This window comes from Ovis canadensis, chromosome 1, assembly GCF_042477335.2.
Source record: "Ovis canadensis isolate MfBH-ARS-UI-01 breed Bighorn chromosome 1, ARS-UI_OviCan_v2, whole genome shotgun sequence".
Classification (NCBI taxonomy): Eukaryota; Metazoa; Chordata; class Mammalia; order Artiodactyla; family Bovidae; genus Ovis; species Ovis canadensis.
The window spans coordinates 43,207,776-43,233,916 of record NC_091245.1 but is presented as its reverse complement, the minus strand read 5'-3'; the positions used below and the strand labels follow the sequence as shown (position 1 = coordinate 43,233,916).

The 26,141-nt window shown below is 37.9% G+C and overlaps 1 protein-coding gene across 1 annotated transcript in view; it reads left to right on the top strand.

Moving 5' to 3' along the window:
* The window catches only part of DNAI4 (dynein axonemal intermediate chain 4), a 107,997-nt gene that overhangs the window by 46,433 nt on the left and 35,423 nt on the right, over positions 1-26,141 (top strand). The window contains 2 exon segments of the mRNA XM_069594052.1: positions 7,002-7,157; positions 21,232-21,426. Of these exon segments, the coding sequence (XP_069450153.1) occupies positions 7,002-7,157; positions 21,232-21,426 (351 nt within the window).

The following is a 26,141-nucleotide window of genomic DNA, read 5'->3' as shown; positions in this document are numbered from 1 at the left end:
TGCAGTCACTATCTGCAGTGATTTTGGAGCCCCCCAAAATAAAGTCAACCACTGTTTCTACTATTTCCCCATCTATTTGCCATGAAGTGATGGGAGAGGATAAAAGGCTTATGGAAGTTTCCTGATGGGAGAGACTGACTGAGGGGGAAACTGGGTCTTGTTCTGATGGGAGGGGCCATGCTCAGTAAATCTGCAATCCAATTTTCTGTTGATAGGTGGGGCTGTGTTCCCTCCCTGTTATTTGACCTAAGGCCAAACTGTGGTGGAGGTGATGAAGATAATTGTGACCTCCTTCAAAAGGTCCCATGCTCACACTGTTGCACTCAGTGCCCCCAACCCTGCAGCAGGCCGCCACCAACCGATGCCTCCACCAGAGACTCTTGGACACTCATGGGCAACTCTTGGTCAGTCTCTGGTGGGGTCACTGCTCCCTTTTCCTGGGTCCTGGTGCAAACAAGGTTTTGTTTGTGCCCTCCAAGAGCCTGTTTCCCCATTCTTGTGTAAGTTCTGGCAGCTCTGTGGGGGGGTTAATGGCGACCTCCTCCAAGAGGACTGATGCCATACCCAGGTCTACTGCACCCGTAACTCCTGCAGCAGTGTACTGCTGACCTGCACCTATGCAAGAGACACTCAAACACAGTTCTGTCTCAGTCTCTGTAGGGTCTCTGGTCCTGGTGCACACAAGGTTTGTTTGAGCCCTCTGAGTGTCTCTGGCAAGTATACAGTTTGATTCTATATGCGATTTTGCCCCTCCTACTGTCTTGCTGGGGCTTCTCCTTTGCCCTTGGATGTGGGATAAGAGCCAAAATTATAAAACTCTTAGAAAAAATTGAGGTAGATATTTTTACCTTTGCCTTGACAGTAGATTCTTAGATATGACACTAGAATCATGGTGAACAAAAGAAAAAATACTGAGCTGCGTCAAAATTAAAAGCTTTGTCCATCAAATAGCTATCAAAAAAGTGAAAAGACAACTTACATGATGGGATAAGATATTTGCAAATCCTATTTCTCTTGAGGTCTAGTATCCAGACTATATAAGGCACATTTATAATCCAAGAACCAGAAGACAACACAATAAAACAGTGGGCATAAGACTTGAACTTGTTATCCAAAGCAAGAAAACAAATGACCAACAAGCAGAAGAAAATATGTTAAACACCATTAGTCATTAGCGAATACAGTCAAGACCACAATGAGTTGCTGATTCTCCCACATTAAACGACTATAATTAAAAAGAACAAACCAGAGGACAAGTGTTGACAAATAAGTTGATAAATTGAAACTCCCATACAGTGGTGCTGGGAATGTAAAATGGTGCAGCTGTTCTGGAAAACAGTTTGGTAATTCCTCAAATAATGAGAAAGACTTTCCTTATGACTCAGCAGTTCCACTCCTAGGTATATACCTCATAGAATTGAAAATAAGTACTCAAATACATGTACATACATGTTCTTGGAAGCAGTATTTACCACAGTCAAAAAGTAGAAACAACTGAAATGTCAATCAGTGAATGAATGAACAGACAAAGTGTGTAAATAAATATGTGAAGTGAGTGAAAGTCGCTCAGTCATGTTCGACTCTTTGTGACCCCTTGGACTACACAGTCCCTGGAATTCTCCAGGCCAGAATACTGGAGTGGGTAGCGTATCCCTTCTCCAGTGGATCTTCCTGACTCAGGAATTAAACCAGGGTCTCCTGCATTGCAGGCAGATTCTTTACCAACTGAGCTATCAGGAAGACTCGTAAATACATATAATGAAATATAATTCAGTCACAAAAGGGATAAAGTACCTTCTCTGAGAAACTTTCCATCTTCTACCCTGGAAGATGTCAAAAATTTCTACTCTGGAGAGGACAAAATAGAGGCTCTCTAGATGGAGAATACCAGGCACAGATCAAGACATGGGTTGTTGTTGTTGTTCAGTCACTGAGTCATTCTTTGTGACCCCATGTACAGCACCATGCCAGGCTTCCCTGTCCTTCACTGTCTCCTGGAGTTTGCTCAAATTCATGTCCATTGAGTCAGTGATGCTTTGTAAAAAACATCCTCTGTCACCCCTTTCTCCTCCTACCCTCAATCTTTCCCAGCATCAGAGTCTTTTCCAGTGAGTCAGCTCTATGTATCAGGTGGCCAAAATACTGGACCTTCAGCTTCAGCATCAGTCCTGCCAATGAATATTCAGGGTGGATTTCCTTTAGGATTAACTAGTTTGATCTCCTTGCAGTCCAGGGGACTCTCAAGAATCTTCTCCAGCTCCACAGTTTCAAAAGCTTCAATTCTTTGGCTCTCAGCCTTCTTTATAGTCCAACTCTCACATCTATACATGACTACTGGAAAAACCATAGCTCTGACTATACAATGGGTACTTACACAAAACAAAAAAAAACCCTACAAAACAAAACCCCAAACAAACAAAAACCCCAATGCATACTGAATGCTATACACAGAGACTCCTTAAAATCCCCTCCTCCCTCATAGAAGGCTTGTAAAACCATAGGTAGCCAGATTCTTATTTATCCTTTATCTGGATGTATCAACAGTTAATTTATTCATTTGCCTACTGAAAGGCATCTTGATTGTTTCAAGTTTTGGCAGTTATCAATAAGACTGGTATAAATATCTATGTGCAAGTTTTTGTGTATACATAGGTTTTAAAGTCCTTTGGGTAAATATTGAAGAATGTGATTATTGGATTGTATGGAAACAGTATTTTTATTTTTATTTTTAAATAGCCACACTGCCTTCTAAAGTGATCGTACCATTTTCATTCCCACCAGCAGTGATGGAGAGTTTCTTTGGTTTCACATTCTCACTAGCATTTCGTGTTGTCAGTATTCCAAAGTTTGACCATTCTAGTAGTGTGCAGTGGTAACTTATTTTTGTTTGTTTGGGTGGGGGTTGGCTATACTCTGTGGCTTGGGGAATTCTAGTTCATCGATTAGGAATCAAACCCTGATTCCAGCAGTGAAAGTGCCAAGTCACAACCACTGGACCACAGGGAATTCCCCTCATTTTTGTTTTAACTTATTTTCCCATGATGACATATGATGAGGAGTATATTTTCATATACTTACTTGCCACCTGTATGTCTTTTTTTAAAATGAGGTATCTATTAGGTTCTTTGGCCCATTTTAAAATTTGGTTGTTTGTTTTCTTATTGTTAAGGATCAAAAGATATTTGTATATTTTGGACAAAAGTCCTTTTTCAATTGTATCTTTAGCAAATGTTTTCTTCCAGTGTGTGGCTTGTCTTGCTATTCTCTTGACATTTCCTTTTACAGAGCATAGATTTTTAATTTTAATGAAACCCAGATTATCAATTATTGCTTAATAGATTTGCTTTTGCTGTTGTTTCTAAAAAGTCATTGCCATACTCAAGGTCATCTAAATTTTTGCCTATATTTTCTTCTATGAGTTTTCTAGTTTTGCCTTTTACTTTTAGTTTTAAAACAAGTTTTTAGTTAATTTTCCTGAAGGATGTAAGATCTGTATCTAGATTTTTTTTTTTTTTGGGTGCTTGGATGTCCAGTTTGTTCCAGCACCATTTGTTGAAAAGACTGTCTTTGCTTCATCTATTTTTGTTCCTTTGACAGAGATTAGCTGACTATGTTAATGTCAGTGTATTTCTGAGCTCTCTGTTCTGTTCCATGCACATTATCTTGATTACTGTAGCAGTGTAGTAAGTCTTCAGGTTGAGTAGTGTCACTGCTCCTATTTTGTTCTTTGTCTTCAATATTGTGCTGGCTTTTCTGGGTCTTTTGTCCCTTTAGGTAAACTTTAGAATCAGTTCCTTTTTGTCAGTTCACTTCTTTTTTAATTGGAGGAAAACTGCTTTACAATGTTGTGTTGGTTTCTTTCTGAAAGCATGAGGTCTTCTGCCAGCATTTAGTAGGTGTTCTGTAGGAGTTGTTCCACATGCAGAAGTATTTTTGATGTATTTGTGGGGAGGAAGATGATCTCCATGTCTTACTCCTCCACCATCTTGAAAGTCTCCCCTAGAATCTGTTTGTTGATAGGCACAAAGTAACTGGCTTAGATTTGACTGAAATTGCACTGAATCTATAGATCAATTTGGGCAGGACAGGCATCATGACAATGCTGAGTTGTCATGCTATCAGTAAACATGGAATATCTCTCCATTTATTTCATTCTTTAATTTTGTTCATCAGAGTTTTGTAGTCTTCCTTATAATACATTTTGTACATATTTTGTTAGACTTATTCCTACCTCACTTTTGGGTGCTAATGTAGATCATATTGTTTCAAATTTCAGATTCCTTTGTTCATTGTTACTATATAGCAAAGAGATTGATTTTTGTATAGTGTTAACCTTGTACCCTGAAACTTTGCTGTAATCACTTAGTAATTCAGTAGTTTTTTTGTTAATTCTTTTAGGTTTTCTATATAGATGATTATGTCATCTGAGTTCAAAAACAGTTTATTTATTCCTTTCCATTCTGTATTTCTTTTATTAGCATTTACTTTTTCTTATCTTGCTGCATTAGCTTGGACTTCCAGTATGATGTTGAAAGGAGTGGTAAGAGGAGACATCTTTGTCTTGTCCTGATGTTAGTGAAATATTTTCTAGTTTCTAGAAGAAACTCATTGGGTTTTGTAGGTGTTCTTTATCAAGTTGAGGAAGTTCTGCTTCTATTCCTAGTTTACTGCGAGTTTTTATCATGAATGAGTGTTGGATTTTGCCAAATGCCTTTTCTGAATTTGTTGATATGATCAAGTCACTTTTCTTCTTTGGCCTGATATTATGGATTACGTCAATCAGTTTTCCAGTGTTGAACTAGTTTTGCATATCTGGGAGAAACTCCACTTAGTTGCAGTGTGTAATTCTCTTTATATATTGTTGGATTTGATTGCTAATATTTTGTAGAGGATTCTTGCATCTATGTTCATGAAAGTTGTTGGTCTGCCATTTTCCTTTCTTATGGTCTATTTTTGGTATTAGAGCAATGCTGGCCTCAAAGTACGAGTTAAGTATTCCCTCTATTTCTATCTTCTGAAAGATGTTACAGGGAATTGGTGCAATTTTCTCCTTAAATTAAATTAGTAGAATTCAATCCCTGTATCTGAGCCCAGTGCTTTTAGTTTTGGAAGATTATTAATTATGACTCCGTTTCCTTAATTGAGATAGGGCTATACAGATTATCTATTCTTTCTTGTGTGAGTTTTGGCAGATTGTGTCTTTCAAGGAATTGGTCAGTTTCATCAAGATTGTCAAATCTATTGGAATAGAGTTGTTCATAGTGTTCCTTTGTTATCTTTTAATGGTCATGGAATCAGCAGGGACATCCTCTCTTTCACATATGATATTAGTACTTTTTTCTTAGTTAGCACAGGGAATTCTAATCAGTACTCCCTAATGGCCTATATGGGGAAAGAATATAAAAGAGAGTGGATATATGCATGTATATAACTGATTCACTTTGCTATACACCTGAAACTAACACAACGTTGTAAATCAACTATACTCCAATTGGAATTTTTAAAACCAATGCTACAGTTTATACTAAAGAATTTGATGAAAATCAAGTAAATATTGAGACTATGGATCAGTAGAAGAGATGGAAAATTTTTAAAAGTGCCTTTACTACTGATGAAGTTAATTGAAACATGTAGCCTTTCATCCACAGCTGAGTGGACTTGCTATTTCTTCCCTTCAGAATAGATCTTATCAACAATAATTGGCACAGCTAGAAAACACAGACCTTCTTTGCATGGGTGAGAACAGATGAGAATGCATGCTTTCTGCAAATGAGCAGACTTAACAAAAGAATCCAGAAGTGGCAAAGTTGTAATTCCATCTCCTAAACTTTCCTGTAGGATTAGTCATTTCTCTTTGCCTGGTAATGTGTGAATGAGGGACATAGAGAAGCCAGAAATGTCAATTTAGCTGAAGTTACCTCTGTAAAGATTCAGAAAAACTGACAAAATTTTCCTACCTAACAGTCCACATACAATACTTTATTATAGAAGTTGCATTTCAAATAAATGGATAATTCAATGAATGTATTAGTGTTCCTGGCTAACTTTTTAAAATACAATTAAATTCTAAAACTTGGTACATTTCATAGAGACAGTTTGTTTTCTATGTATATTATATACTATAGTAAAAACTCTTTTAAGAAGTATGTGTGATATGAGATCATTTTAATTTAAAAAATGCATGTGTATTTGTTCATGTGTTAACATATATATTTATATCAATCTGGAAGGACATGCATGAAAATGTTACCAGTTGTTTCTAGGTTATGGAAATGTAAGTGTTATTTACCATTTCTTTTACAGTAATCATGTCATTTTACTTAGCTAAAATAAAATTATCTTTCTATAAATGTTATATGGCTAATATAGTCTGAATTAAACCAGTAGATAGAAACAATATTTTAAAGCTTTAAAAAACTATTTACACAATCTTACACTCAGAAATACTCAAAACTTAGGTATAGTTAGGAATACCATTTTTCTGATAGTAGCTAAAATAAGATTTCAATAGTGTATGATAGTATGGAATTAGGAAGTCACAATCATGATTTATTATTCTAACTTGTACATAATTATGGCATGTACATAATATCTATTTCCTAGGTTTTCTGTTTCTTAAGTTAATTAAATTTTGTCCAATGAACAAATGTAATGATGTTACCTAAACTAAAATTGGGGCTTCCCTGGTGGCTCAGATGGTACAGAGTCTGCCTGCAATGCTGGAGACCTGGGCTTGATCCCTGGATTGGGAAGATCCCCTGAAGAAGGGAATGGCTACCCACTCCAGTTTTCTGACGTGGAGAATGCCATGGACAGAGGAGCCTGGCAAGCTATAATCCATGGGCATCATTAACTATTTCTTGCCATTGTTGTAAAACAATAATGTTTTTTCCCTGAACAATAGATATTCTTACCTTAGATTTTGCTTTAGGTAGCTATGTATAAGCTAAAAAATTATAATTTGCTTTAAAGTAATGTTTACCTTCCTTTTCTTTATTTAGGTATAATGTCCACGGCTTGGGATTTGTATGATTCTTACAATGCTATGGAGCTTTCATCTTTACCATCAAAACGATCTATGGTTAACTCAAGTAGTAAAGCAAGTGTACCTTCAAAAGACTGGGAACAAACAGTGCAAGGGAGTAATTTAGAAAAAAGTAAGATTTCATTTATTTCAGTTTTTAAAAAATTGGGGTAATTGAATTATAACATTATATTAGTTTCAAGCGTGCAACATAATAATTTGATCTTTGTGTACACTACAAAGTGATGACCACAATAAGTCTAGTTACTGTCACTCTATAAACTTCCCTCTCTAGCCATTTCACCTACCCCTCAACCTCCTTCCCCTCTAATAGCCATCAATTTGTTTATGAGTTTTGTTTTTATTTTTTATATTCTGCATATAAGTGAAATCATACAGTCTTTGTCTTTCTTTCTCTGTTTATTTCACTTAACATCAGTTGCTCAGTTGTGTCCAACTCTTTGCAACCCCATGGGCTACAGCACACCAGGCTTCCCTGTCCTTTACCATCTCCCGGGGCTTGCTCAAACTCATGTCCATTAAGTCAGTGATGCCATCCAACCATCACATCCTCTGTCATCCCCTTCTCCTGCCTTCACACTTTCCCAGCATCAGGGTCTTATTTCTAATGAGTCGGCTCTTCTCATCAGGTGGCCTAAGTATTGGAGCTTCAGTTCCAGCATCAGTCCTTCCAATGAATATTCAGGGTTTATTTCTTTTAAGATTGACTGGTTTGATCTCCTTGCTGTCCAAGGGACTCTCAAGAGTCTTCTCCAACACCAAACTTCAAAAGCATCAATTCTTCACTGTGTACAGCCTTCTTTATGGTTCAATTCTCACATCTGTACATGACTACTAGAAAAACTATAGCTTTGACTAGACGGACCTTTGTTGGCAAAGTAATGTCTCTGCTGTTTAGGTTGGTCATGGCTTTTCTTCCAAGGAGCAAGTGTGTTTTAATTTCATGGCTGCAGTCACCATCTGCAGTGATTTTGGAGCCCAAGAAAATAAAGCCTGTCACTGTTCCCATTGTTTCCCTATCTATTTGCCATGAAGTGATGGGACCAGATGCCATGATCTTAGTTTTCTGAATGTTGAATTTTAAACCAGCTTTTTCCCTCTCTCTTTCACCTTCATCAAGAGGCTCTTTAGTTCCTCTTCACTTTCTGCCATAAGAATGGCGTCATCTGCATACCTGAGGTTATTGCTATTTCTCCTGGCAATCTTGATTCCGCTTGTGCTTTATCCAGCCTGGCATTTCGCATGATGTAATCTGCATATAGGTTATATAAGCAGAGTGACAATATACATCCTTGACAAACTCCTTTCCCAATTTAGAACCAGTCCATTGTTCCATGGCTGATTCTAACTGTTGCTTCTTGACCTGCATACAGATTTCTCAGGAGGCAGATAAAGTGGTCTGGTATTCCCATCTCTAAGAATTTTCTATATTTTATTGTGAGCCACACACTCAAAGACTTTCGTGTAGCAATGAAGCAGAAGGAAACGTTTTTCTGGAATTCTCTTGCTTTTTCTATGATCCAACAGATGTTGGCAATTTAATCTTTGGTTTCCCCTGCCTTTTCTAAATCCAGCTTGAACATCTGGGAGTTCTCGATTCACGTCCTGTTGAAGCCTAGCTTGGAGAATTTTGAGCGTTACCTGCCAGTGTGTGACATGAGTGCAATTGTGCGGCAATTTGAACATTCTTTGGCATTGCCTTTCTTTGGAACTTGAAAAAAAACTGACCTTTTCCAGTCCGTTGCCACTGCTGAGTTTTCCTAATTTGCTAGCATATTGAGTGCAATACTTTCACAGCATCATCTTTTAGGATTTGAAATAGCTCAGCTGGAATTCCATAACTTCCACTAGCTTTGTTCGTAGTGATGCTTCCTAAGGCCCACTTGACTTCACATCCCAGGATGTCTGGCTCTAGGTGAGTGATCACACCTTCGTGGGTCATTAAGATATTTTTTGTATAGTTCTGTGTATTCTTTCCACCTCTTCTTAATATCTTCTGCTTCTGTTAGGTCCATACTGTTTCTTTCTTTATTGTGCCCATCTTTGCATGAAACGTTCCCTTGGTATCTAATTTTCTTGAAGGAATCTCTAGTCTTTTCCATTCTATTGTTTTCCTCCATTTCTTTGCATTGATCACTGAGGAAGGTTTCCTTACCTCTCCTTGCTATTCTTTGGAACTCTGCACTCAGATTGGTATGTCTTTCCTTTTGTCATTTTCTTTTCACTTCTCTTCTTTTTTCAGCCATTTGTAAGGCTTCCTCAGATAACCATTTTGCCTCTTTGCATTTCTATTTCTTGGTTATGGTCTTGATCCCTGCCTTCTATACAATGTCATGAACCTCCGTCCATAGTTCTTTAGGTACTCTATCAGATCTAATCCCTTGAATCTACTTTTCACTTCCACTGTATGCAAGGGATTTGATTTTGATCATACCTGAACAGCCTAGTGGTTTTCCCTACTTTATTCAATTTAAGTATGAATTTGGCAATAAGGAGTTCGTGATCTGAGCCATAGTCAGCTCCCGGTCTTGTTTTTGCTGACTTCTCCATCTTGGGCTGCAAAAAGTATAATCAATCTGATTTCAGTATTGACCATCTGGTGATGTCCATGTATAGTCTTCTCTTGTGTTGTTGGAAGATGGTGTTTGCTATGACCAGTACATTCTCTTGGTGAGACTCTGTTAGCCTCTGTCCTGCTTCATTTTGTACTGTAAGCCCAAGCTTGCCTGAATCCAGGTATCTCTTGACTTCCTACTTTTGCATTCCAGTCCCCCATGATGAAAAGGACCACTTAACATAATGCCTTGCATTTCCCTGATAATTGGTGACATTGAACATTTCATGTGCCGTTTGGGAAAAATGTCTCTTTAGCTTATGTTCTTTTTTTTTTTTTTTTTTTTGCTATTGTGTTCTTTGAGCTCTTTGTACTAACCCCTTATCAGATATATGGTTTGCAAATATTTTCTCCCATTCAGTAGGTTGTCTTTTCATTTTATTGATGGTTTTCCTTGCTATGCAGAAGGTTTTTAGTTTATTTCCCTCTGTATATAAGAAAGTATTTTTTCCTTGGTGCTTTCTATCTTTTTGTTTTGTTTTCAGTTTTCAGAAGCTTGAGTATGGTATATCTTGGTGTGAATTTCTTTAGGTTTATCTTCTTTGGAATTCACTGTTTCTTAATTCTATATGTTTTTCTTTGCCAAATTTTGGAAAAATTATTCAGCTATTATTTCTTCAAGTACATTTTTGGTTTCATCCTTTTCTCTTCTCCCCGATAACATGAATTTATATATCTTGTTAGAGGTCTCTGGGCCTCCATTCATATATATATATATATATAATATATATATATATATATATATGAAGTGAAAGTGAAAGTGAAGTTGCTCAGTCGTGTCCGACTCTTTGCGAACCGTGGACTATAGCCCACCAAGCTCCTCTGTCCATGGGATTCTCCAGGCAAGAATACTGGAGTGGGTTGCCATTTCCTTCTCCAGGGCATCTTCCCGACAAATAAAAACCCTTACTAATCAAGCTGAAAATTTGGTCTCTCAACAGGGAATGCCTCGGAGCCCTGAATACATTCTCCTGGCAATGCTCAGTCTTTTGGCTTGTTCCTCCCCCCAACCCCCACTTGAGCTCTGACTTATATATATATATATATATATATACATATATATATATTATTTTGCAAATTATTTTCTTTCTGGTTTTCAGATTTGATAATTTCTATTTTTCTTTCTTCAAGTTCACTGATTCTGTTCTCTGTCCCTTCAGGTTTGCTGTTGAGCCCATCTGTTGAATTTTTTGTCAGATATTTTTTATGTCAGATATATTTTATCTGTTGTCAGATAATTTTTCTTAATTTAACTTTATTTATTTTAATTGGAGGCTAATTACTTTACAATATTGTATTGGTTTTGCCATACATCAACATGAATCCGCAACAGGTGTACATGTGTTCCCCATTCTGAACCCTCCTCCCACCTCCCTTCTGGTACCATCCCTCTGGGTCATCCTAGTGCACCAGCCCCAAGCATCCTGTATCCTGCATCAAACCTAGACTGGCGATTCATTTCATATATGATATTATACATGTTTCAATGCCATTCTCCCAAATCATCCCACCCTCTCCCTCTCCCACAGAGTCCAAAAGAGTGTTCTATACATCTGTGTCTCTTTTGCTGTCTCGCATACAGGGTTATCATTGCCCTCCTTCTAAATTCCGTATATATGCGTTAGTATACTGTATTGGTGTTTTTCTTTCTGGCTTACTTCATTCTGTATAATAGGCTCTAGTTTCATCCACCTCATTAGAACTGATTCAAATGTATTCTTTTTAATGGCTGAGTAATATTCCATTGTGTATATGTACCACAGCTTTCTTATCCATTCATCTGCTGATGGACATCTAGGTTGCTTCCATGTCCTGGCTATTATAAACAGTGCATGATGAACACTGGGGTACACGTGTCTCTTTCAATTTTGGTTTCCTCGGTGTGTATGCCCAGCAGTGGGATTGCTGGGTCATAAGACAATTCTATTTCCAGTTTTTTAAGGACTCTCCACACTGTTCTCCATAGTGGCTGTACTAGTTTGCATTCCCACCAACAGTGTAAGAGGGTTCCCTTTTCTCCATACCCTCTCCAGCATTTATTGCTTGTAGACTTTTGGATCACAGCCATTCTGACTGGCGTGAAATGGTACCTCATTGTGGTTTTGATTTGCATTTCTCTGATAATGAGTGATGTTAGCCATGTGTTAGATGTGTTTGTTAGCCATCTATATGTCTTCTTTGGAGAAATGTCTGTTTAGTTCTTTGGCCCATTTTTTGATTGGGTCATTTATTTTTCTGGAATTGAGCTGTAGGACTTGCTTGTATATTTTTGAGATCAGTTCTTTGTCAGTGCTTCATTTGCTATTATTTTCTCCCATTCCGAAGGGTGTCTTTTCACCTTGCTTAAAGTTTCCTTTGTTGTGCAGAAGCTTTTAATTTTAATTAGGTCCCATTTGTTTATTTTTGCTTCTATTTCCAATATTCTAGGAGGTGGGTCATAGAGGATCCTGCTGTGATTTATGTCGGAGTGTTTTGCCTATGTTCTCCTCTAGGAGTTTTATAGTTTCTGGTCTTACATTTAGATCTTTAATCCATTTTGAGTTTATTTTTGTGTGTGGTGTTAAAAAGTGTTCTAGTTTCATTCTTTTACAAGTGGTTGACCAGTTTTCCCAGCACCACTTGTTAAAGAGATTGTCTTTTCTCTCTTGTATATTCTTGCCTCCTTTGTCAAAGATAAGGTGTCCATAGGTGCATGGATTATCTCTGGGCTTTCTATTTTGTTCCATTGATCTATATTTCTGTCTTTGTGCCAGTACCATACTGTCTTGATGACTGTGGCTTTGTAGTAGAGCCTGAAGTCAGGCAGGTTGATTCCTCCAGTTCCATTCTTCTTTCTCAAGATTGCTTTGGCTATTCGAGGCTTTTTGTATTTCCATACAAATTGTGAAATTATTTGTTCAAGCTCTGTGAAAAATACCATTGGTAGCTTGATAGGGATTCCATTGAATCTATAGATTGCTTTGGGTAATATACTCATTTTCACTACATTGATTCTTCTGATCCATGAACATGGTATATTTCTCCATTTATTAGTGTCCTCTTTGATTTCTTTCACCAGTGTGTTTTTGTTTTCTATATATAGGTCTTTAGTTTCTTTAGGTAGATATATTCCTAAGTGTTTTATTCTTTTCATTGCAGTGGTGAAGAAATTGTTTCCTTAATTTCTCTATTTTCTCATTATTAGTGTATAGGAATGCAAGGGATTTCTGTGTGTTGATTTTACATCCTGAAACTTTCCTATATTTATTGATTAGCTCTAGTAATTTTCTGGTGGCGTCATTAGGGTTTTCTATGTAGAGGATCATGTCAACTGCAAACAGTGAGAGTTTTACTTCTTCTTTTCCAATTTGGATTCCTTTTATTTCTTTTTCTGCTCTGATTGCTGTGGCCAAAACTTCCAAAACTATGTTGAATAGTAGTGGTGAAAGTGGGCACCCTTGTCTTGTTCCTGACTTTAGGGGAAATGCTTTTAATTTTTCACCATTGAGGATAATGTTTGCTATGGGTTTGTCATATACAGCTTTTATTATGTTGAGGTATGTTCCTTCTATTCCTGCTTTCTGGAGAGTTTTTATCATAAATGGATGTTGGATTTTGTCAAAGGTCTTCTCTGCATCTATTGAGATAATCATATGGCTTTTATTTTTCAATTTGTTAATGTGGTGAATTACATTGATTGATTTGCGGATATTGAAGAATCCTTGCATCCCTGGGATAAAGCCCACTTGGTCATGGTGTATGATCTTTTCAATGTGTTGTTGGATTCTGATTGCTAGAATTTTGTTAAGGACTTTTGCATCTATGTTCATCAGTGATACTGGCCTGTAGTTTTCTTTTTTTGTGGCATCTTTGTCAGGTTTTGGTATTAGGGTGATGGTGGCCTCATAGAATGAGTTTGGAAGTTTACCTTCCTCTGCAATTTTCTGGAAGAGTTTGAGTAGTATAGGTGTTAGCTCTTCTCTAAATTTTTGGTAGAATTCAGCTGTGAAGCCATCTGGATCTGGGCTTTTGTTTGCTGGAAGATTTCTGATTACAGTTTCAATTTCCATGCTTGTGATGGGTCTGTTAAGATTTTCTATTTCTTCCTGGTTCAGTTTTGGAAAGTTGTACTTTTCTAAGAATTTGTCCATTTCTTCCACGTTGTCCATTTTATTGGCATATAATTGCTGATAGTAGTCTTTTATGATCCTTTGTATTTCTGTGTTATCTGTTGTGATCTCTCCATTTTCATTTCTAATTTTATTGATTTGATTTTTCTCCCCTTGTTTCTTGATGAGTCTGGCTAATGGTTTGTCAATTTTATTTATCCTTTCAAAGAACCAGCTTTTGGCTTTGTTGATTTTTGCTATGGTCTTTTTTGTTTCTTTTGCATTTATTTCTGCCCTAATTTTTAAGATTTCTTTCCTTCTACTAACCCTGGGGTTCTTCATTTCTTCCTTTCTAGTTGCTTTAGGTGCAGAGTTAGGTTATTTATTTGATTTTTTTTCTTGTTTCTTGAGGTATGCCTGTATTGCTATGAACTTTCCCCTTAGCACTGCTTTACAGTGTCCCACAGGTGTTGGGTTGTTGTGTTTTCATTTTCACTCGTTTCTATGCATATTTTGATTTCTTTTTTGATTTCTTCTGTGATTTGTTGGTTATTCAGCAGCGTGTTGTTCAGCTTCCATATGTTGGAATTTTTAATAGTTTTTCTCCTGTAATTGAGATCTAATCTTACTGCATTGTGGTCAGAAAAGATGCTTGGAATTTCAGTTTTTTTGAATTTACCAAGGCTAGATTTTATGGCCCAGGATGTGATCTATCCTGGAGAAGGTTCCATGTGTGCTTGAGAAAAAGGTGAAATTCATTGTTTTGGGGTGAAATATCCTATAGATATCAATTAGGTCTAACTGGTCTATTGTATCATTTAAAGTTTGTGTTTCCTTGTTAATTTTCTGTTTAGTTGATCTATCCATAGGTGTGAGTGGGGTATTAAAGTCTCCCACTATTATTGTGTTATTGTTAATTTCCCCTTTCATACTTGTTAGCATCTGTCTTACATATTGCAGTGCTCCTATTTTGGGTGCATATATATTTATAGTTGTTATATCTTCTTCTTGGATTGATCCTTTGATCATTATGTAGTGTCCTACTTTGTCTCTTTTCACAGCCTTTGTTTTAAAGTCTATTTTATCTGATATGAGTATTGCTACTCGTGCTTTCTTTTGTCTATATTTGCATGGAATATTTTTTCCAGCCCTTCACTTTCAGTCTGCATGTGTCCCCTGTTTTGAGGTGGGTCTCTTGTAGAAACATATATAGGGGTCTTGTTTTTGTATCCATTCAGCCAGTCTTTGTCTTTTGGTTGGGGCTTTCAACCCATTTATGTTTAAGGTAATTATTGATAAGTATGATCCCGTTGCCATTTGCTTTATTGTTTTGGGTTTGAGTTTATACACCCTTTTTGTGTTTCCTATCTAGAAAATATCCTTTCACATTTGTTGGAGAACTGGTTTGCTGGTGCTGAATTCTCTCAGCTTTTGCTTGCCTGTAAAGCTTTTGATTTCTCCTTCATATTTGAATAAGATCCTTGCTGGGTACAGTAATCTGGGCTGTAGTTATTTTCTTTCATCACTTTAAGTATGTCTTGCCATTCCCTCCTGGCCTGAAGAGTTTCCATTGAAAGATCAGCTGTTATCCTTATGGGAATCCCCTTGTGTGTTATTTATTGTTTTTCCCTTGCTGCTTTTAATATTTGTTCTTTGTTAATTTGATTAACATGTGTCTTGGGGTGTTTTGCCTTGGGTTTATCCTGTTTGGGACTCTCTGGGTTTCTTGGACTTGGGTGATTATTTCCTTCCCCATTTTAGGGAAGTTTTCAACTATTATCTCCTCAAGTATTTTCTCATGGTCTTTCTTTTTGTCGTCTTCTTCTGGGACTCCTATGTTCAAATGTTGAGGCGTTTAATATTGTCCTGGAGGTCTCTGAGATTGTCCTCATTTCTTTTAATTCATTTTTCTTTTTTCCTCTCTGATTCATTTATTTCTACCATTCTATCTTCTACTTCACTAATCCTATCTTCTGCCTCCATTATTCTACTATTTGTTGCCTCCAGTGTGTTTTTTTTTTTTATCTCATTTATTGCATTATTCATTATATATTGACTCTTTTATTTCTTCTAGGTCCTTGTTAAACCTTTCTTGCATCTTCTCAATCCTTGTCTCCAGGCTATTTATCTATGATTCCATTTAGATTTCAAGGTTTTGGATCATTTTCACTATCATTATTTGGAATTCTTTATCAAGTAGATTCCCTATCTCTTCCTCTTTTGGTGGTGCTGAATTCTTTCAGCTTTTGTTTGGTTTGGTGGGCATTTATCCTGTTCCTTTACCTGCTGGGTATTCCTCTGTCTCTTCATCTTGTTTATATTGCTGAGTTTGGGGTGGCCTTTCTATATTCTGGCAGTTTGTGGAGTTCTCTTTATTGTGGAGTTTCCTCGCTGTGGGTGGGGTTGTATAGGTGGCTTGTCAAGGTTTCTTGGTTAGGGAAGCTTGTGTCGGTGTTCTGGTGGGTGGAGCTGAATTTCTTCTCTCTGGAGTGTAAGGAAGTGTCCAGTAATGTGTTATGAGATGTCAGTGGGTTTGGAGTAACTTTGGGCAGCCTGTATATTGAAGCTCAGGGCTGTGTTCCTGTGTTGCTGGATAATTTGTGTGCTATGTCTTGCTCTGGAACTTGTTGGCCCTTGGGTAATGCTTGGTTTCAGTGTAGATATGGAGGCGTTTGATGAGCTCCTGTCGATTAATTTTCCCTGGAGTTAGTTCTCTAGTGTCCTCAGGATTTGGACTTAAGGCTCCTGCTTCTGGTTTTCAGTCTTATTTTTACAGTAGTCTCAAGACTTCTCCTTCTATACAGCAGCACTGATAAAACATCTAGGTTAAAGATGAAAAGTTTCTCCACAGTGAGGGACACCCAGAGAGGGTCACAAAGTTACATGCAGAAGAGAAGAGGGAGGAGGGAGTTAGAGGTGACCCAAATGAGATGAGGTGGAATCAATAGAGGAGAGAGCAAGCTAGCCTGTAATCACTTTCTTAGTGCGCTCCACAGTCTGGACCGCTCAGAGATGTTCACAGAGTTATACAGAGAAGAGAAGAGAGAGGAAGGAGATAGAGGTGGCCAGGAGGATAAAAGGGGGGAATCAAAAGGAGCGAGACAGATCCAGCCAGTAATCAGTTCCCTAAGTGTTCTCCACTATCTGGAACACACAAAGATTCACAGAGTTGGGTAGAGAAGAGAAGGGGAAGGGAGGAGACAGAGGAGATCTGGTGGAAGAAAAGGAGAGTCCAAAGGGGAAGAGAGCAGTCAAGCCAGTAATCTCACTCCCAGGTAAAAATGGGTACTGAAGATTGGGTTCTTAAAGGTACAAAATTAATAACAAATACGAAAAAACAAAGATTAAAAATCTAGGGTAGAGGTTGGATTTTCAAAAATACAATATTAAAGAAAAGAAGAAAAAAAACAAAGTCACAAAAATTATAAAAAATATATATATATGAAATTTCCTTTAAAAAAAGGTCTTTTTTTTTTTGCAAAGTAATAGTAGGTTATAAAAATGAAAATTAAAGGAGTAATAGAGGACTTAAAAATTAAAAATAAAAAAAGGATTATCATAAAAATAGTAAAAATATACCTAGGACTTTCTCTGGTGTTGTTGTGGGCAGTGTGGGCTCAGTTCATTTTTGGATAGTTCCTTGGTCCAGCTTATATTTCTCAAGATCTATAGGCCCCTTCCTATGTAGTCAGTACTAACGACAGGGTTTTAATCTATTGCACCTGTCACTTCCAAGGCGGTTCCCTCTGTTTTAGCTTCTTCTGTTTGCTGGTCTCTTCAGTGTCTGATTTCTGCCCTGACACAAGGGGGCGGTGGTGGACACTTTTGTAGGCTTACTTGTTCTTTTGCGCTGTGGGGAGGGAGGGACCCTGCAAATAAATAACACTGACGTGTGCTCTCAGTGTCTCAGCCACACTGGGCCTGCCCCCGCTCCCAGAGCGTGTGCCCTCCCTGCCCACACTGCTCAGGCTCTAGGTTGCTCTGCCAGGAACCGTCCAAGGCCAGCCCTGGGCTGCATGCACCTCCCAGGTCTAAGCCGCTCAAGTTCAGGCACTTGGGTAGTCCTCAGAAGCTGAGGGCTACGTCAGCCTGTGTTGGGCCCTTCCCAGGTCTGAGCAGCTCAGGTGATGAGGTGTTTGGCGAGTGGGGTCGCTGCAACTTACCGGCTCCCGTCCCTGCCGCTCGGTTTTCTGGGTGTACAACTGGCGCACCTTCGCAGGCAGATGTCCAGAGCCCCAAGAAGTCTTAGTTAGCAAGGAAGCCTGCTTGCAGTTTGGTAGATAATGTCTCTCTGGGGCTGCGATTGCCCCCTTCTGGCTCTGGCTGCCTGTCACTGGAGGGGGATGGTCTACAGCCGGCTAGTTCTGTTCAGTTCTTTGCTCTGTGCACAGGCCTGGTGGTGTCTTAGGGCTCTTCGCGTGGTACCTATCTCGCAGTCTGATTTGCTAGCCCAAGTTAATTCGCTCAGATTGCCCTCAGGGCATTCAGGCCTGGTCCTTACTCTAAGCAATGCAGCCCTCGCCTCCCTGCCCAGCCGCCGCTTGCTAGTGGAAAATGCAGGTGTCTGCGCTGCTTCTCTGCTAGGGGAGTTACTGTTGGGCTCGTATCTATGGGGTTTAATTATTTATTTATTTTTCCTCCCTGTTATGTTGCCCTCTGTGCTTCCAAGGCTCGCCACAGACTCGGCAGAGAGAGTGTTTCCTGGTGTTTGGAAACTTCTCTCTTTTTAAGACTCCCTTCCCAGGACAGAGCTCCATCCCTCCCTCTTTTGTCTCTTTTTTTGTCTATTTTTTTCTACCTCCTTTCGAAGACAATGGGCTGCTTTTCTGGGTGCCTGATGTCCTCTGCCAGCATTCAGAAGTTGTTTTGTGGCATTTACTCAGCATTTAAATGATCTTTGGATGAATTTGTGGGGGAGAAAGTGGTCTCCTTGTTCTATTCCTCCGCCATCTTAGGACCTCCCTGTTGTCAGATAATTTAAGCATCTCTGTCATCTCAGTGTTGGTTTCTATTGATTTTGTTTGTTTTTTGTTTCATTTAAGTAGAGATTTTCTTGGTTCTTTGATCAGTGACGTTCAGTTAAAATTTAGAGACTTGGGGTATTATGTTTTGAGAACTGGATCTTGTTTAAACTTCATTTGTAGCAGGATTTGTTTGACACTCTTTTGACAGGGAAATTTACTGCTCCATTACCGTCAGGTGAAAGTAGAAGTGGGGTTTACTGCCCCATTTTGTGTCTGTGTGTGTGCACACACGCACACGTTCACTCAGCCGTTTCTGACTCTTTGCAATCCCATGGACTGTAGCCCACCAGGCTCCTCTGTCCATGGAATTTTCTGGGCAAGAATATTGGAGAGGGTTGCCATTTCCTACTCCAGGGGAATCTTCCTGATCCAGGGATTGAACCTGGGTCTCTTACATCTCCTACATCGGCAGGCAGATTCTTTACCACTAGCACCACCTGGAGGAGAAGGTGATGGCATCCCACTCCAGTAGTCTTGCCTGGAAAATCCCATGGACAGAGGAGCCTGGTAGGCTCCAGTACATGGGGTCACGGAGAGTCCGACAAGACTGAGCGACTTCACTTTCACTTTTCACTTTTATGCATTGGAGAAGGAAATGGCAACCCACACCAGTGTTCTTGCCTGGAGAATCCCAGAGACGGGGGAGCCTGGTGGGCTACCATCTATGGGGTAGCACAGAGTCGGACACGACTTAAGTGACTTAGCAGCAGCACCACCACCACCACCTGGGAAGCACCCATTACTGGAGTAGAAAATCCATATTTTTCACTTGCCCTTCAATTACACTGAGGGAGGGGATCATCTCATTACTGTTCTGTAATGTTAGATGGGGAGCTCTAACCTTGTGTAAGTTAGATAGTGAGCTCTAACTTCCATTGATACCTACATGGCTGGGAGGGATAGGAGCACCTCATTAACACTTCCTGACACCATGGATTGGGACTTGGCTTTATTACTTTGGGGCAGTTCTGTAAGTTCTGACTGTACCAGTCCAACACTGACTATTGGGAAGAACCTTTTTACTGCCAGATAACTGTGGAATTCCATGTTTCCCAAGAGATCTTAATTGATATTGCACAAAGGGCAGCACAGTCATTTTTTTTTCTTTTTGGGATAAGATTTAAAGTCCTAGCTCCTTACTGAGCCTTTTCTGACACCACACCCACTGGAAGGCTGGGAGACTGGAAAGCCTTGTTAGAACCTGGCAAGAATGGAAGTCTAGACTTCCCACTTGGCTAGTGGTATTTGTGGAATGGGTGGAGCTGCAATTTTTCTCTGTTTTTTTCCTGGAGAGAAATGGTTATATCCTAAAAGTTTTCTTTCTTGCAAGGTTGTTCTTTTCCTGAGTTTTGGCTAAAGAGAGGTTTGTCTGGAGTATCTGCAATAATAAGAAATGCAGGGAACTCACCACTGTGTCATTCCCTGGGTGCTGAGCAATCTTTTTGTTCTGTCTTCTTCTGACAAAGGCTTTCAAAGGCTTCCTCTTAAAAAAGGAAAAAAATTAATGTCCCAAGATTTTTAGTTGTATTTAGCAAAGGAATAGGGAAAAGTGTTTACTCCATCTTCATGGATGCAGGATTCCCCTTCATTCTGTTTTAACTAAGTAATAGGTAGAATATCATTCCTCAAATATATATACATCCCAATCTCAGGAATCTATGAATAGATAACCTTACATGAGATAAGAGACTATCCAAATGTGACTACATTAAGGATCTAAAAGAGGGAGGTTATCCTGGATTATCTGAGTGGACCCAAACCAATCAAATGGGTACCTTGGAGTATTTTTTTTCCATTTCTGGTCAGAGAGAGATATAATGGCAGGACCATCAGAGAGATGCAATGTTGCTGTCTTTTGAAGATGGATGATGGGTTGGTGGTGGCTTCTAGAAATTGGCAAGGAAATTAATTCTCTAGAGCCTTCAGAAAGGAACATAACCCTAATAACCTTTTGGTTTTGGCCAAGTGAGACCTGGGTTGATCCCTAACCTACAGAACTTTACATTTGTATCCACTTTAAATTTAATTTTAAATTTAATCTAGAACTTTAAATTTAGTCCACTAAATTTTTGGTAATTTTTTATAGCATTAATAAACAACAGTAGTGTAGTATTCCTATAAAGCAATAAATTAAACCTTTACTGAAGGTGTAATGAAGACGGATAATAATTTAATTTCAATTTGAATAAAAATATATGGAGATACAAATTAACTTATGAGTTATCATTGCTTATTTTCTGAAAACAGCACATTTTTGGATTCCAGAATGAGATAATATATGTATATCTTGCATGTGCTTGGTTCCTAAAAGACATTCAGTAAGTAACTATTAAAGTTGTTGTGAATACTGGAGGAATACAAATAGTGATGGCAAAGTGTCATTGATAAATCTTTAGAATGTACAAACCAGATAATATAATTTTTGAATTGTTACCATTACATCATATTTGTATTTTACAGTTAGTGAAGGTAGTTCTCTAATGGATATTGAAAATGTAATTCTGGCTAAAGTTCGAGATGAAGAAGAAGACAACTCAGATGCCGTATTTAAATCTGATAAGTTTCAGCAGGACTTATTTTTTATGGAACGAGTTATAATGGAAAATATATTTCAGCCAAAACTTGCAGCTTATCGTCAGCTTCCTGTTTTAAAAGGTATTTAACACATTATATACTAAAACATCTTTTAAAAAAATAGTGTTGTTTTGAAATAAAGATTTTATACTTTAAAAAAGATGTTTAAATATAATCATTTTTAGACAAGCTCAAGTAATTAAAAAAGTCAAATGGTATTATTATTTCTAAATGCAATCTTTAAACTGAGTTATCACTTATCAGTGAGAAAGAAATGGCAGCCAACTCCAGTAATTCTTTCCTGGAGAACCCCATGGACAGAGAAGCCTGGTGGGTTGCAGTCCATGGGGTTGCAAGGCGTCAGATCTGACTGAAGTGACTTAGCACATACACACACATCACTTATCAGAAGACATTTTTATATAGTTTCCAGCACTAAAAGTGAATAGCAGGAGAGTCCAGACCTGGAAGCCCAAAGAGATAGTCCCTTAGATTCAAAACCTCGTAAGCTCTTTCCTCTCTGTTGTTCCAGTATTGAATTATTCTCTCGTAGTCAAACACCCCTTTCCATTGCCATTGATACATTCCAGGTTCTAGCTTTTATTACCTCCCCCTAATTTTGTTACATAGGCATTCTTCCTGTTGTTATGGCTACAATAGTTTTAAGGAGTTGAGAGATTAATTAATTCAACTTTTCAATTTTTGAATGAATGAAATGAAGTTTATAGAAATGTTCTAAAGTTCACTTCAGTCAATCAGTCGTGTCTGACTCTTTGTGACCTCATGAGTCACAGCACTTCAGGCCTCCCTGTCCATCACCAACTCCCGGAGTTTACCCAAACTCATGTCCATCGAGTCGGTGATGCCATCCAGCCATCTCATCCTCTGTCGTCCCCTTTCCCCCCTGCCCCAGTCCCTCCCAGCATCAGGGTCTTTTCCAGTGAGTCAACTCTTCACATGAGGTGGCCAAAGTATTGGAGTTTCAGCTTCAGCATCAGTCCTCCCAATGAACACCCAGGACTGATCTCCTTTAGGATGGACTGGTTGGAGCTCCTTGCAGTCCAAGGGACTCTCAAGAGTCTTCTCCAATACCACACTTCAAAAGCATCCATTTTTTAGCGCTCAGCTTTCTTCACAGTCCAACTCTCACATCCATACATGACCACTGGAAAAACCATAGCCTTGACTAGACAAACCTTTGTTGGCAAAGTAATGTCTCTGCTTTTGAATATGCTATCTAGATTGTTCATAACTTTCTTTTCAAGGAGTAAGTGTCTTTTAATTTCATGGTTGCAATCACCATCTGCAGTGATTTTGGAGCCCCCAAAATAAAGTCTGACACTGTTTCCACTGTTTCCCCATCTATTTCCCATGAAGTGATGGGACCAGATGCCATGATGTTAGTTTTCTGAATGTTGAGCTTTAAGCCAACTTTTTCACTCTCCTCTTTCACTTTCATCAAGAGGCTTTTTAGTTCCTCTTCACTTTCTGCCATAAGGGTGGTGTCATCTGCATATCTGAGGTTATTGATATTTCTCCCGGCAATCTTGATTCCAGCTTGTGCTTCTTCCAGCCCAGGAATGTATCACTGATCATTTAAAAAAGAAAAAATAGTAGTTCTGCTTTTAGTTAGGATGTAAATAATTATAAGACCATAGGAGAGGACATAGGTATTGCAGTTTTGCTCATATGATGACATCCAGATAAGAGTTCAAAGAGGCTGCTGCTGCTGCTGCTAAGTTGCTTCAGTTGTGTCCGACCCTGTGCGACCCCATAGACAGCAGCCCACCAGGCTCCTCCGTCCATGGGATTTTTCCAGGCAAGAGTACTGGAGTGGGGTGCCATTGCCTTCTCCGTCAAAGAGTCTGAGGTGACTGTAATTGGAATAATCAGATATTAGGAAATTATGTAGAGAAAAAAAAAACTCCATAAATCTATCGTTTAGTCTTTGGCTGAAACATAAGCTGTGTATGTTAGACTAAAACTCCAGAAGGCAAGGAAAGAACAACCACCAGTAAGATCTAAGTGAAAAAGTCTTCAGAGTTCACACGGGGCTGCAACATATTTGATTTCTGACTGGCCAGAGGGGTAGAAATAGGGTATTCAGTAAATATCCAGAATGGCTATACCTGAAGAGCAGAGCTAGAATAACCCAAGAATAAAGACTAGTCTAGACCCTCATCCCCACCAGTCAACTTTTTAGCTAATTTAAAAAATTTTATTTTTAAAAGCTAATTTCAAAAATCAAGCTAATCTGAAAGTAAGTTAACTGCTCAACAAAACAAACTTCAATACAGTATCGTATGGAAGAAAACACAACGCAGACATTCAGTGCTGTAACATTTATAATGCACAGCACCCAATACAAATTTACTAACTGTGTAAATAAGCAGGAAAATGTGAGCTAGAGCTAAAAAAGTCAGTCAATAGAAACAGATAAAAAGGTGACCGAGATGGTAAAAGACAGATAAGAACTTTAAAAAAGCTATCATACTCAGAATAGCCAAGACCATATTGAAGAAAAAAAATGTTGGAGGACTGACATCACCCAACTTCAAGAGTTACTGTTAAGTTACAGTTGTCAAGATAGTGTGGTATTGGTGAAAGAACAGACACATAGATCAATGGAACAGAATAAAGAGCCCAGAAATAGATCCACATAATTATAGTCAACTGATCTTTGACCAAAGAGGAATGGCAATATAATGGAAAGAAAAAAGATAGTCTTCAACAAATGATACTGGAACATCAGGATATGTATGGGCAAAATATATAATCTAGATATAGACCTTATACCCTTCACAAAAATTAACTTAAAATGGGTCATAAACTTCAATGAAATATTCAAAACTATAAAATTTCTAGAAGACAGCATAGGAAAAAATTTGGATAAACTTGGGTATGGTGATGATGTTTTAGATTTGACACCAAAGGCACAATCTATTAAAAGAAATAATTGATAAGTTGGACTTCATTAAAATTAAAAATCTGCTCTGTGAAAGACATTGTCAAGAGAATGAGAAGTCAAGCCACTGACTAGAAAGAATATATGCGAAATACATACCTGATAAAGAACTGGTCCAAAATATACAAATATCTCTTAAAACTCAATAATAAGCAAACAGATAACATACTTTAAAAACAGACAAAAGACCTAACAGACACCTTATAAAGAGATATACAAATAGCAAATAAGTTTAAGAAGATGTTCATTATTATATGTCGTTAAGGAATTTCAAATTAAAACATCGATGAAATACCACCATACAATTATTGAATAGTTAAAATCCAAAACATTGATACCACCAAATGCTGGCTAAGATGTGGAGCAACAAGAACTCTTATTCAGTGTTGGTGGGAATGCACAGTAGTTCAGCTACTTTGGAAGATAGTTTGGCAGTTTCTTACAAAACTAAGCATATTGTAACCATATGGTCCATAATTGTACTCCTTGGTATTAACCCAAAGGAGTTGAATGCTTATTTCCACACAAAAATCTGCACACAGATGTTTATTGAAGCTTTATTCATAACTTCCAAAACTTGGAAGCAAACAAGATGTTCTTCAGAAGGTGAATGAATGAAAAAATTGTGGAAAATCCGGACAATAGAATATTATTCAGCACTAAAAAGAAATGAATTATCAAGCCATGAACAGACACAGACAAAATCTAAATGCATATTACCAAGTGGAGGAAGCCCATCTGAAAAGGCTACATATGCTGTCACTCCAACTATATGACATTCTGGAAAGGGCACAAGTTTGGAGACAGTAAAAAGATCAGACGTTTCCAGGGATTAGAGGTTGGGAGAAATGAATAGGCAGTGTATGTAAGATTTTTAGAGCAATAAAACTATTCTGCATAATACTTAGTGACGGGTACATTTCATTGTACACTCATCCAAATTCATAAAAATGTACAACACCAAGAGTAAATCCTAAAGTGAACTATATAGATTTTGAGTAATAATAATTTGTCACTGGGAGTTCACTTATTGTAACACTGTACTATTGGTACAGGATGTTGATCTGGAAAAGGCTATGTGTAAATCTGGCTGTGAGTATATTGGAACTCTTCATTTTGAGTTCAGTTTTGCTGGGAAACTAAAACTACTCTAAAAAATAAAGTCTGTTAAAGAATAAGTTCTAAAAATATGCTTAAAGATTTAAAGGAAAAAATAAGAATACAATGATGATAGTAATGAAAGTTACATATAGGACCAAATGGAACTTCTAGAGATGAAATACAATACATAGTACTTGAAATGAAAAAATTTACTGCTTGAGTGTGACAAAAATGCTAAAAGACAAGCAAGAGGAACATTCCAAATTAAAGTACAGAAACAGTCTAAAAAAATAGAACTTCAGTGACCTGTGTCCCAAGGTCATGTGGTTTAATATATATGTAATTAGAATTGTAGTAGTAGAATAAAGAGGAAGCACAGAAAGATATTTGAAGGAAGAATTGCTAAAAATTTTGTAAATTTGAAAAAACTTTAAATCAGTAATTATAAGAAGTTCAATGAAACCCAAGCAAGATAAACACAATGAAAAGCACGCTGAGGCATATTATAAGTACCATACAAAAAAAATTAAAAGTTGCCAGGAAAAAATTCATTACATACAGGGGAGAAATTAATAATGCCCTTATTTCTATATCAGAAGCCAGAAAACAATGCAATGTTATTTTTACTGTGCTAAAAATTGTATATCTAGAGGAAATATCCTTCAAAGATCAAGGTGAAATAAAAACATGTTCAGACAAACAAAAGCTGAGAGAATTCATTGTCAGCAGA